Source organism: Onychostoma macrolepis, chromosome 07 (genome assembly GCF_012432095.1).
Source record: "Onychostoma macrolepis isolate SWU-2019 chromosome 07, ASM1243209v1, whole genome shotgun sequence".
Lineage (NCBI taxonomy): Eukaryota > Metazoa > Chordata > Actinopteri > Cypriniformes > Cyprinidae > Onychostoma > Onychostoma macrolepis.
Window position 1 is genome coordinate 9,911,227 of NC_081161.1, and position 12,753 is coordinate 9,923,979.

A 12,753-nucleotide genomic window follows, 5' to 3' on the forward strand; every position below is an offset into this window, starting at 1 on the left:
AGAATTCAAAGGATTAAATCTGAATCCCTTTCAACAGTTCAAGAAACTTTGGCTATGCACCTTTCACATAGTGAATGGCTTCCAGTTATCATATTTTTAATAAAACTCATGATTATTATTTATTAATTAAATAATGTTTTTGGCTCCCCTTCTTCCCCATCACCACTCTCCAGACTCCCTGCCACCCTGCCCTCATGACTCCCCTCCTCTTCCTGTTCCATTCATCCAGCTCCTCTTTGGATCAGTCCCAAAGGATTCTAGCTACCTAATTGGGTTAATGCAAAACAACCACATGCTTGGCTGGGATCTCTCCTGACTACCCTCCTGACTGTGGCCCCCCTATTTCTCCCTGCAATCCTGTTTTTGTGCTTTCAATATATCACTGTTATCCCTGCAACTGATTGCTCCTGTTTTACCATCCTGACAGTTCAATCTGACCAGCATAGAATTAGCAGGGTCTGAGCAGATCCGGGCTACCGTCGCCAGCTCCTGTTCGTTCCCAGGTGGCTCCGGAACCCGAAGTGCCAACACCGCCTCCTTATAATGGAATTTCTAAGTCATGTCAACCATTCCTCTTCCAATGTGCCATCACATTTGCCCTGCAACCCTCGACCTTTGCTACCCAAGCAGTGAAGGTGGAATTCGTCATTACCCTACTCACTAGGAGGGCCAGATAGTGGGCAACTACCATCTGGGAGAAGCAAGCACCTTACTGTGCCACATTCAAGCTGTTTCTTCAGGAAATGATCAAGATATTTAAAACACCCAGTCGCTGGCTTGAAATGAAGCAGCTTTATGTTTTCAGGGAGATTGTCATCCATGACCTGCCAACATTGTTTGATGGCCTGGTGGAGCTGACATGCAGCAACCTACACTGTCGACGTGTCATGGCCCACTCCTCTTGGCCAAATTCACCTTCCAAAGCAGCAGCTGTTCATGCAGACGGTATTTAAAAATGTAATCTAATAAATCTGAATGAAAACTCGCTTGTAAATCTGGGGGTTCGAACATTCCAATACACAGAGCAAATTGCGCATGTGATTGGACAGAAAGTGAGGCTGAAGATCGATGCAGCACTCTCAATATGTGCCTCGAAGCTTCAGTGTCATAGGTAACATCTCAGACATATAATCGATTTGTCTTTGTGTACATTGATTCCCCATCTTTGCAGGTACACACTCAACATGTCTGACAGGTGCTGCAGAGGCTACTTGCAAATCAACTTTATGTCAAAGCGGAAAAGTACATATTTCAAGCTGACTAAGGTGAGGTCTATCTCAGAGTGGCCAGTCCCTGACTCTCATAGAGCTCTGCAGCGGTTTCTAGTGTTTGCCATTTTTATTGCTGTTCCATTAGGCATTATAGTCAGACCACTGCCCCTTAACTGCTCTAACCTCCGCTCAAGTACCTTTTAGGTGGTCAGAGCAGGCACAGGGGGCTTTTTATGAAAATGTTTCACTTCTACACTTGTTTTGTCTGTTCCAGACCGTGATCTGCAGTTCATTATGGAGATTGATGCTTCAGAGGTCAGAGTTGGGGCAGTCCTTTCTTTATTATCCCCTCATCATGGGATGGTGCACCCATGCGCATACTTCTCTCACCACCTGAGCCTAGCAGAACGAAATTAACATCATTACATCATTGTAGGTAACCAGGAGCTGCTCGCAGTTAAGGCCTTTCCACACCGAGCGCGAAAAAGCAAAATGAATATCGGACGCGACGACGCACTGTAATAAAACAACAGATGGATGCTTCCACATAGACCACGAACATTTGCGCACATTTTTCTGCACATGACATATGAAAGTAAATAGACATATGATTATAATGTATACAGCTCATGGTATTTTTTATAACAATAAAGGATGTTGATGACATACAAAGAGTCTGCCTATTATAATCAAAATCAACTATAGATCACAATCGGAAGTTATTAGAAGCACTCGATGGTTTAACGTGACTTATAAAAAAATACATTAATAATTACATACATTTTCAAGTGTAGCTTGATGCTAACTGTACCTCTAATTATATTATAGGATATTCTTGTAAGCATTAAAGGTAATTGCATTTCTGGTGTTGAACCAAACTTTATTTCTTAATTTAATGCTTTATATTGAGCAGCTGACGATGTTAAATACATATACATATCTGAGATACATATCTGAGGAAAAATACATTGTTGGTCGGCACCACCTAGCGTGCAGGTGTGAATTAGCAGAAGGCGAACATTCGTTTCGCACTCGGTGTGAAAGGACCGTTCGTCTGCGATTCGCTTCGCTTTTTCGCATCGCGCTCAGTGTGGAACGGCCTTTAGGCTGGTTTTGGATGAGTAGCAATAACAGCTGGAAGGGGCAGTGGAGCCTTTCTTGGTCTGCCCATCGGCACCCACCCCTGGTCCCGTATTGTCACTGGCTTCCCTTCCTCCACGGACAATTCCATGGTTTTGATGGTTTAGACAATTTTTCAAAGGTGGCTCATTTAATTTCCCTTCCCAAATTGCCCTCAGCTAAAAAAAAAACTGCTCAGGTGGTAGTCGATCATGTCTTTAAGATTCATAGCTTCCCAAAGATGTGGTCTCTGACAGTTTTTTTTCCCATTTTCCCTCTCCCCAGATTTTTCCCATTTTTCAGTGCTTCTGAAAAATGCACTGAAATGATTTCATGATTCCATCCTCAGATCAACAAGCAGTCTGAGCAAGCTAACCAGGATTTGGAACAGATGCTTGCTGTCTGGCATCCCACAATCCCACTTCCTGAAGCCATCAGCTCACCTGGACAGAGTATGCCCACAATACGATCCCTGTGGCAGCCACTGGTATGCCCCCTTTCCAAATTCTGTTGGTCATCAGCCGCATCTTTTTGCTTCCCAGGAACCTGAGGCACATGTTCCCTTCACCCAGGCCTTTGTCCAGTGGTGCAGACTCAAATGTGAAAGAGCCAGTAAGGTGCTTTTCCAGGTGGGAAATATGCCAAGGCTTATCCCAAGTATGCCTGTGGGCAGAAGGTATGGCTTTCCACTAAGGACCTGTCCCTTAAAGGGATACTTCACCCCAAAATGATAATTTTTACCCCCATGTCGTTCCAAAGCCGTAAAAGCTTTGTTCGTCTTCGGAACACAATTTAAGATATTTTAGATGAAAACCGCTTGGAACGACATGGGGGTTAAAAAGTGATTAATGACAAAATTAATGAGCATCCCTTTAAGGTGCTGGCACGCAAGCTGGAACACAGGTTCTTAGGGCTATACCACATTACCAAAGTCTATGGTCCAACGGAAGTGTGTCGCTTATGTGTCGGCTTACATGTGTTTCGTGTCAAGCCTGTAATTTCTTCCCCTTTGATCCTATGTCCTCCCTCCCTCCCCCTTATCCTGTTGTGCTAACGAGGTTGCTCGACACCAGGAGGTGTGGTTGGGGATACTATTACCTTTTAGGGGGGTGTTGTCTCAGGACATCTTGGACTACTCCTTTTCCGTCCCAGGAGCACACAGGGTTGCTCCTGGTGGGGGCAGGGGTGCTTACTGTCAGGGTGCTGGTCTGATTTGCTCATGGTTTGTTTGTTCATCTTTTGTTTGTCTGGATAACATGGCTGACACATGGTGTTTGTGTTTGTCATCCCATCTTCACCACTGTCCAGTCTCTTGCTGCTCTGCCCTCTTCTTCTAGTTCCATCCATCCGGCTCCTCTTCAGATCTCTTATCTGCCCGCCAGCCCCAGGACTCCAGCCAGGACTGCCAAGTTCCTGCCTCCACTCTCCGGGTTTCACTCTCTTTCTCCCCTGCCATCACCATTCTATGTTCCCTGATGTTCATTGCTGGCCTCGCCTATCTTGTCGTTCCTGGACTGTACTCATCTCCCACCAGTGTTCCTGTTTGGTTCTGCTCTTCAGTTCACTCTGGATTCCCTTCTTGCCCCCCGCCCCCCAAATTTAGAAATTATAATATAATTATTTGGAACATAGTCCTTAAATTGAAACTACGGCAAAAATGGTTCATTCTTAAATTATCAAATTATCAGCTTTACTGTATGTCACAAGGTTGAATTAACTGAAAACAAAAAACTCCACACACAAATAACACAACTACATAAAAGTATTAAATGTAATGGTCACATAAAGCTGAATTGTGGTGAGAAGAAATAAAAAAAAATAGTTGTGACCCCATTAATTCCATAAATGTTTGCATTCTTCTGCCATTTGGTGTACACTCTGCAAAATAAAGGTTTTTGATGCACTGTAAAAAGTGATAAGTTGACTTAACTTTAAAAAATTGAGGAAACCCGTTGCCTTAAAATTATTAGTTAAATAATAATAATAATAAAAAAAAAAGGTTAAGTGAACTTGTCACTTTTTACAATGTGGCATCTATGGTTCCATGAAGAACTTTTAACATCCATGAAACCTTTCCACTGCACAAAAGGTTCTTTATAGTGGAAAGAGGTTCTTTAAGTTATGTTCTACACACTAGGAAGAAATGGTTCTTTTTAGAACTGTTCACCAAAAGATTATTTGGAGAACCCAAAAATGTCTCTTTTATGGCATCAACCTTTATTTTTAAAGGGTGTAGAATATATATCATGGTATACTATAGAGTTTCCTCAGAAGACAGTATATATAAAAATAGTGAATTTGTGCACTAACCCTATTAATGTGATCAGGCATGGTGCTGATACACAAGCTGATAACTGTCACAGCAATCATGACCACTGAGAAACATGCAAAGATTTTCCCAAGCCAGCCAGAATGAGGGTTTTCCACTATTTCTTGCAGCTGGCTCATAAACCAGACGTAGCCCTTCTCTTGTGCTAGAGGCTTCTGTATGGCTAGCCTTTTCTGCCTCCTCTCTTCCTCCTTCCTTTTCTTCTCTCCTACTTCCTCCACACAGGACAACAACTTGCGCCGACAGCAGTGTTCCATGTGAACAGGGTCGATGCCCCAATAGTTGAGTTCGTCAGACAGTGACACAGCACACACCTGCCGCAGCAGCCTCAGTTTACCTGCAGCCAGGAAGTTTAAGATGACCCGGAAGGCTGTCGAGCTGCGGTCAAAAAAGAACTCTCGCCGGGCCTCATCGTAATCATCACAAAGCTGGGCGATATCATCCGGGCTGCTGCAGTGACACAGCTGTCCCAAACGAGTGAGTGGGAATTCCTCCAGTGTGCTCCAAGGAAATGTGTAGCAATCTCCTCCAACATTGATGAGGGCTAGTTTACTGTGGTCAACATCAATGTTGTGTAGTCGCTGGGCCCGTTGAAAGTACACACCTTTGATGGTTTCAGTCTCTGGAATTTCAGAGAAAAACAGGTCAAGGCTGCTGTCGTCTGTACTGACTGAGAGACTGCTAAAATCATGGTTGGCATTGCTGATGATGGGCATGGTGGCATTTGGGGATGTCAATGATTTGAATGTTGTAGCTTAAGCAGGAAGCAAAGCACTGGAGCTGGCAGAGAACTGTGAAGAAAAGGAGTATTATTTTATTGAAACATCAGCATCACCAATATCAACATATCTGTAATGCACCTGTATTTGTTTTATCTTCAGTTTGAGACCAGCTAATGATGTTTCTGTGAAACTGTGCAAATACATGCATTCATGTTTACAAGAGTAACGAAAGAAAATTATATTTTTTGTATAAACATACTGAACAAATATTAATAATAAAATATTTATTAATATTTTATTAAAAATATTTTATTTTTATAAAAAATAAAATAAAAAGTCAAGTACATTTTACAAGAAAAATGTCATGTTTGATTTAATGTGTTACTAGCAATTTCTGATGGAAATTTGTAAAAATGTAAATCCTAGAATTTTTTTTAGATACATGTGTACACATAAAAATTATTTCCCCAAAAATATATATTAGTTATATAAAAAGAACAATAATTCTACATAAGCAATAATTAAATATTTTTACACACTTTCAAAAAATGATAGTACCTCTATCATACAGTGATTATATCAGATGGTAATGCCATAGTACTTTGATACTCTAATGTACTTCATAAAAATAAAATAAAATAAACAGTGAAATACTGTACACTATAAAAAGTGAAAACAGACATTTGTTACCTTAAGGAGGAGCTACAGTATTTCTACCTGTGTTTTTAAATAGTGAGAGATGTGATTTGACCCTTAGAAATGACTTTAGTCAGTTCATTCAGCTGTCCCCACTTGTTTAAGTACACCTTCTATTTATCTAATAATGTTAAGGTTAAATAATGTTTTTAAATAAGGGTAAAATTTGACACCATGACATCATAAATTGTGCTCACTCACTGGTATTTTTTCCATTTAAGAGACATCAAACGGGCAGTGCCTCTATTAAAACAGTGTTTGGCTCTTTTAACAGTGCACTGGGACCTCCATTCCACTATCAAAAATGTGATTGGCTCTTAAAGGTTAGGTGGGACTACAGCCGCCATATTGTGTGTTATTATTTCACACATTCATATGAATGGGTGGCCCACTTCTTAATCTTAAATTCTTTATTTTGTGCAACCTTTAAAATAAAATCTTTTCATTAGATGTTACCAAATTAAGCACATTTACCAGATAAAACATTTTTGCTGTGTACCATGATACTTTGTGCTTTTTTGTTGTTAGTAGCCTGTTTAATAAGATACATACTTCTAAACTTAATCAATACATACTTCATCAACACATTCACGACAACATTAAATAACATTTGCCACAATATTCATTGTCTGTCATTAAAAACCATTTCATAAAATAAAATCAAAAGTTTCACCACTTACCTGCTTAAAATGTTAAGGATTCTGTCATCCTAAAGGAACAATGTAAACGTTTTTACTCATCTGTCATAAGGTTATTAAAACATATTTTAATTTAGGAAGGTGTATGAACCAAGTTTAAAAAGGTGATACATTCCTCGTCCTATCTTGCAAGTAAGTGTATTGCAGTTGAAAGTTGCCATGTGTGTCTCTTACTGTACGTCTAGTCAGATGGACAGGAATAATCTGCCTGTCTCATAAAGATCACCCTGAATCCTAACACAAGCGCCTGGGAAAAAAGGTTGAGTGAAAAAATACTCTCGGGAATAAAACCGATTATCTAACACCGGTGTCCTCCGAAAGCCTACTGTTGTTTATCTCTCTGCTTTTCAGATATTAAACACCAGCCAGCCGCTGTGCGCGCGTGCGCGCCCACCTACAGATTTAATGCGTCCTCGCTTTTTATTCACAACAAATAGTTGCGAGTAAATAGTGTGGTGTGACTATATATATGGTGATTTCAACAAAGCACCTCGATAAGGTCAGTTGTGAGTGCATTGTAGGACATAGATCCAACGATATATAATTTCTAATTAAATAAACCATGTTAATAGCTGCTGTAAAATGCACAACTAGTTATATATTAATACACCATATACAGTAATAGTTAACTCTGTTTACTTTCTGGATTGCGTGCCAGCATACACCCTTAAATTAACCTAATGAGCTGTATAACTTTGTAGAAGAATCATTCTGCTTATTTTTAATAAATTACGTTTAAAAAGTTATTTAACATTGTCTTTTATCATATTGATTTTGCTGCTATTTTATAAAAGTGATAAGGCACAACTACTTTTTTTAAGGGGTGTTCTTAGGAACAGCATGATGCAGAATAACTAAAACATATAACTATGGTAAAATCACTGTTATGCAAACCTTACATGACTTATTGCTTTAGTGAAATATGTAGATTGGGAGTCTGAACTCTGAAGCCCTTGATCCGCAGAGTAATGAATATCAGGGCTTAGCTGTAATCTCCTGTAGACAGATGATGGTGAGCATGCTGGGACAGTTGAACCAGTGACGACCCATACTTACCACCTTGGATAAACAATAACTTGTGATATAGAGAGTTTTAAAACAGTTGGTTTTTAAAGGATGTCTTTACTCTTCTGTAATCAAGTTTGTTTGTCATGTTCAACCTGTTCCTAAACTAGTTCTCAGGTTACTTCTAATTGGATGGACTGGGCCTGCAGAAAGAAACCGGAGAACCTTATTAAGTGCTTTGACATCAGGGTCTCCTTACATTCAGCATCTAGGTTTTCGTGTTTCCCCTATCCTAAAAAAAAATGCAGAGAGTGATCATATTTATTAACAAGATTTTTACACTGTAAATAAAATACATGGCTTTGTAAAACTTGTTGGCAATGGTAGATGTCTACTAGCAGCTGCAAAAAAATTTCAAATATGTACAAAATGTGTTCCTGTTTGGTTTATTGGATGTCCTGGGTAACAGCGCCCTACATATCAGGGGACGTTCTGGATGGTTAATCATTCAGTCCTTTGAATGATAGGTTCTCTTGTGAAAAGTAAGTCTGCCTAATTGTAATAAATGTGGTTTACTTGCAGTTTACTAAGTCTTAAAAGTCTATTTTAAAAAGCTGGAAAATGTACAGATAATATAATATTTATGAAATAAAAGGCCATCTTAAGTACATGTAAAAAAGTACACTTTAATGACTATGTTTCTTAACACAATTTAGTGTACGCACTTTAAAAGTGTACTTCATTGGATTGATGCCAGAATAAAATATTTACTTTCAGGTACACTTTAAATTATATGTGCTTTAAAGTACACTTATTTCACTTATGACTAGAACATTTAAAGTACTTGATTATTGAACTAGTGTCTTATTCAACATTACATCTACAGTAAATTTTAAATGTACTAAATTGCAGCTTCAAATTACAAAATTGTAATCACAAATACATTACATACACATTTCATTAGAAATGACAGTGTATTTGAGTTTACGTTAAAGTCTTTTCAGTGAATGTACTGAAGAGTACTGACTAACCATATTTCAACTACAATGTAAAAAGTGACAAGTTGACTTAACTTTAAAAAATTTGAGGAAACCCGTTGCCTTAAAGTAAATAATAATTAAAAAAAAAAAAAAAACAAGTTAAGTGAATTGTCAAGTTCACTTAACTTTTTTTTTATTATTATTTAATTAATAATTTTAAGGCAATGGGTTTCCTCAATTCTTTTAAGTTAAGTCAACATCACTTTTTACAGTGTAGAATTATACAATTACACATACAGATTTTTTTATGTACTACTTAAGTGGGTCCAAAAAGCATTCTTAAGTTCAGCTAATTGCATGTAATTTAAACTATCCCTTCTGTGATTCTTTAGTATTTGTGTCTGTTCTATCAGCCGGTGAAAATCATATGCCTGATTGCGTAGAACAGGGGTGGGGAACGTTGATCCTGGAGGGCCACTGTCCTGCAGAGTTTAGCTCCAACCCTGAAAAAATACCTACCTGTATCCTGAAGACCTTGATTAGCTTGTTCAGGTGTGTTTGATTAGGGTTAGAGCTAAACTCTGCAGGGACACCGGCCCTCCAGGATCAACATTCCCCACCCCTGGCGTAGAAAAACAATTGCACACCTCTCCTCAATAAGTTGAATGATCTTAGGTACAGAATATTTCGTATGGCCTAATATGCACCACTAACAGAACACTAAACCTTTCTGAAATATTATACGGTCTTTTCACCAGATCCATTTAACTCAGATCATTCAGTATATGGGCATGAAGACTGTTCTGAATTTCGTGCTTCGTGGCTACATATGTATCATGTTGCTACTCAGAAAGGAAATTTGATTTGGTGCTACTCTGAAGAGAAATACCTATATAGGGACAAAGCAGGTAATGTATACAACCAACAAAAAAAACAGCATAAAGGTTTTTACTGCTTAAAACTATTATTCAGTATTCAGTATCCAGTATCCGGTGTTTTTTTTTTTGTTTAGTTTTTTTTTAGGTTAGATATGTGTAACCTGCAGGTACTTTGGATATCAGAGATCTCAGTATTGAATATTGAAAGCACTCATTACTGTTTATAACCCTCTTTGGCAATAACAAGGATGGTCTTTAGATGTTTCAACATCAAAAGAAGGAAAACCTGCTGAAGACAATTTTGCATTAGAAGAGACAGAAATGTGACACTTAGACAGGTCTATAGTGTTAGCTGTGAAATAGCAATTGAACAATACAAATGACTTATGCCCATGGTTTTCAGCTAATTTTATTCTCTGCTTCTTCTTAACCCATCCAATGCACTCATAATAAAGAGGTTGTTTTCATTATGGAATATTTTGAAATTATTTATTATTAGGAACTGAGGACTTGCGCTATACAAGATGTGACCATGAACACTGTTATTTTATTTAATGTTGTTTTGACAATTTATACTCACAATACTTATAGGTTATGCTAACAGGTAAGCAAAATTATATGCATTTACTATTATTATTATTATTATTTATTTATTTAATTATTTTGTTAAGAATATTTTGGTAAAACTTTATTTTAAGGCATCCTTGTTACACATGTTACGTGTACTTACTATTATAATAACAATAAATTATGCATAATTACATGCAAGTAACCCTAAGCCAAACCCTAATCCTAACCCTAACCATATAGTAAGTACATTAATTAATATTACTTAAATGTATAATTAACAAGGGCACCTTAAAATAAAGTGTAATAAATATTTTATAATACTTTAACATTAAAAGTACAAATATCAATGATAACATTTAATTGAATATTGTACTGTGTAGTATATAGTTCTGTAGTTCAGTACCATGGCAGCATTAATTAAGGGTCTTAACATGCAAATGATAATTATGGAAACATACATTAAGTCATTATAATGCCTTGCAGTTCAGTAGAACATTGAGCTGGTCTCATAAAGAAAAGGAATTAAAAAGAGCATTCACTGAAATGACTTCAGTTTTGACTTTTAACTGTTGACTGTTTCGGCTTTGGTTTTAAAAGCTTGTCCGAATCTTTTTATGGACATATGCAGCTCTTGTTACAACCACAACTATTGTATTGGTATAAACAGGCACTTATGTTTATTATAAGTGATTATAATAAACATATTATAAGTTTATTATAATTATAAAATATAAGATCTTTTCATTTCAAAAAGCTGCATGAAAGATGCAGCTTCAGATAATTCTCGAACATTTTATTAGTGTTGTCAAAATAAATTCCGTGAACTACAGAATGCATTAAATTACTTCCAAGAATGGTTGCTAAAAACAGAAACTCATGACCTACACCCTAAAAAAATTAAGTTGTTGCCCTAAGGCAGCGGTGTCAAACTCAGTTCCTGGAGGGCCGCAACACTGCAGAGTTTTGTTCCAACACACAAACCATGTAGTTTGCAAATAAGCCTGAAGGACTTGATTAGCTGGATCAGGTGTGTTTAATTAGTTTGAATAGTTTGACACCCCTGCCCTAAGGTATTTCAACCTGATCTGACCCTTTTGTTTGTAAAACCTAATGAAGTCAGGTGTATAAACCAGCAAAAAATGGCGGCGCTTTCAAAGAAAAAAAGGGTAAAATAGATATATATAGATAGGCTACTTAATGTACTATAATATATAAAAACACTATGTAAGTGTTCATACTGTTGTTGTTGTTATTTTGTTGTTGTTTGTTTAGGTTAGCAATATTTATCGCCGTCATTAATAATAACAAACAAACACACGGTTTGTAATTATTTTTTGCCTGACACGGTTCTGTGTTCTGCAATATGTAGCAGTAGCATACAAATGTAGGGCGAATTCCAAACGGAAGTAAGCATCCCTATGCCCTACTCCCTTCGAAGGGAAGAGCGCTTGAAGTGTGTTCTTTGAAGGGTGTAGGGCAGGGGTCTTCAACTAAAACGGCTCGAGGTCCAGTAATGAACCCTCCCCACCAGCCGAGGTCCGGACAATTATATATAAAAAAACAATTGATTGTTTTTGCCAGGCCAGGGTATCTGCAGGATATTTAAGCTTAAATTCAAGACTTTTAAAGACCTTTTTTTTTAAGACCTGCACAAAAAAATAAAAATAAATTAAATGACTGTAAAAAGCATGATTTACAGTTCAGATACAGGTTTTCACAAAAACAAGCAAGTATTATATTAGTTAAATAACATAAATATATTTTACTGCCTTATTTGTTTACATTTTATAACACATTATCTTGGATTGGATTGAACATGGATTGATTTTCACATTGGTCTTTGACAACAGCAGATGTACGGGCTGATTGAAAATGGAAAATCATTCTCTTCCAGCAGGTGGCGCTTTGGGAATGGCAGTACACAAAGCCCGAGAGACAGACTCCACAAAGCAGCGAATCAGATGACTTTGAAATGTGCAGCGCTCGTATTTATTCAATGAATAGCGCAATTCTTGTCTTTCAGTCCCCACATTTAAGACCTCCTGAAATCATAATTAAGACTTTCTTGTAACAGTTAAGATTTTTAAGGAACCGTCAACTTTCCTAATTTTTGTTTTTCACCCACTGAAAGTTTCATCTGTCTGCGCGCAGCGGGCAGCTCTCTGCTCTCATCACTGCACGCACGACCGCACCCAAACGGCTCTAGAGCTGACCTTGATCTGCTAGATATAAATTTGATTTACTAGAAATTAGCGTTTGGTATTTATTTCATCATGTCAAAAGCCTTCACGGATTCGGACCGAAGTCCACTACCGTAAAGACTACAAAAGCTGCGCCAGATGAAATAGAAGCTAGATATGTAGGTCCGGGTCCAGATGGGACGGCTTCTGGGTCCGGACCCGGACCGCGGTCCGCCTGTTAGTGACCTATGGTGTAGGCCGGGCATTACTGTCTCGTATACGTGCGACCGGCACATCCGGGAACTTAACTGTCAATTTCGTCACCGCCCCTTTTTAGGGGAAAATAAACTAGACTTCCCATAGAC

General features: G+C 38.0%; 2 protein-coding genes across 4 annotated transcripts in view; one reads left to right on the forward strand and one right to left on the reverse strand.

The window, feature by feature from the left end:
* Window positions 1-4,069, forward strand: part of LOC131543767 (uncharacterized) — a 24,796-nt gene extending 20,727 nt beyond the window's left edge. Inside the window, exons 1-6 of one of the 3 annotated variants that reach the window (XR_009271978.1) lie at window positions 274-945; window positions 1,172-1,265; window positions 1,486-1,526; window positions 2,616-2,782; window positions 2,873-2,959; window positions 3,639-4,069. Coding sequence is in view for 1 of the 3 variants with exons in the window: in XM_058781524.1 (XP_058637507.1) it covers window positions 860-945; window positions 1,172-1,265; window positions 1,486-1,526; window positions 2,680-2,959; window positions 3,639-3,806 (669 nt within the window). In the remaining 2 variants the exon portion in view is untranslated. Of the gene's footprint in view, window positions 1-273; window positions 946-1,171; window positions 1,266-1,485; window positions 1,527-2,615; window positions 2,960-3,638 lie in introns of those variants that run through there. The other 2 variants (XM_058781524.1, XR_009271977.1) reach the window with 2 other exon arrangements.
* The window catches only part of kcng4b (potassium voltage-gated channel, subfamily G, member 4b), a 19,026-nt gene extending 13,423 nt beyond the window's left edge, over window positions 1-5,603 (reverse strand). The window contains exon 1 of the mRNA XM_058781525.1: window positions 4,641-5,603. Coding sequence (XP_058637508.1) covers window positions 4,641-5,375 — 735 coding nt within the window. The 5' untranslated portion in view covers window positions 5,376-5,603. The remainder of the gene's footprint in view (window positions 1-4,640) is intronic.
* Window positions 5,604-12,753: the final 7,150 nt, after the last annotated feature.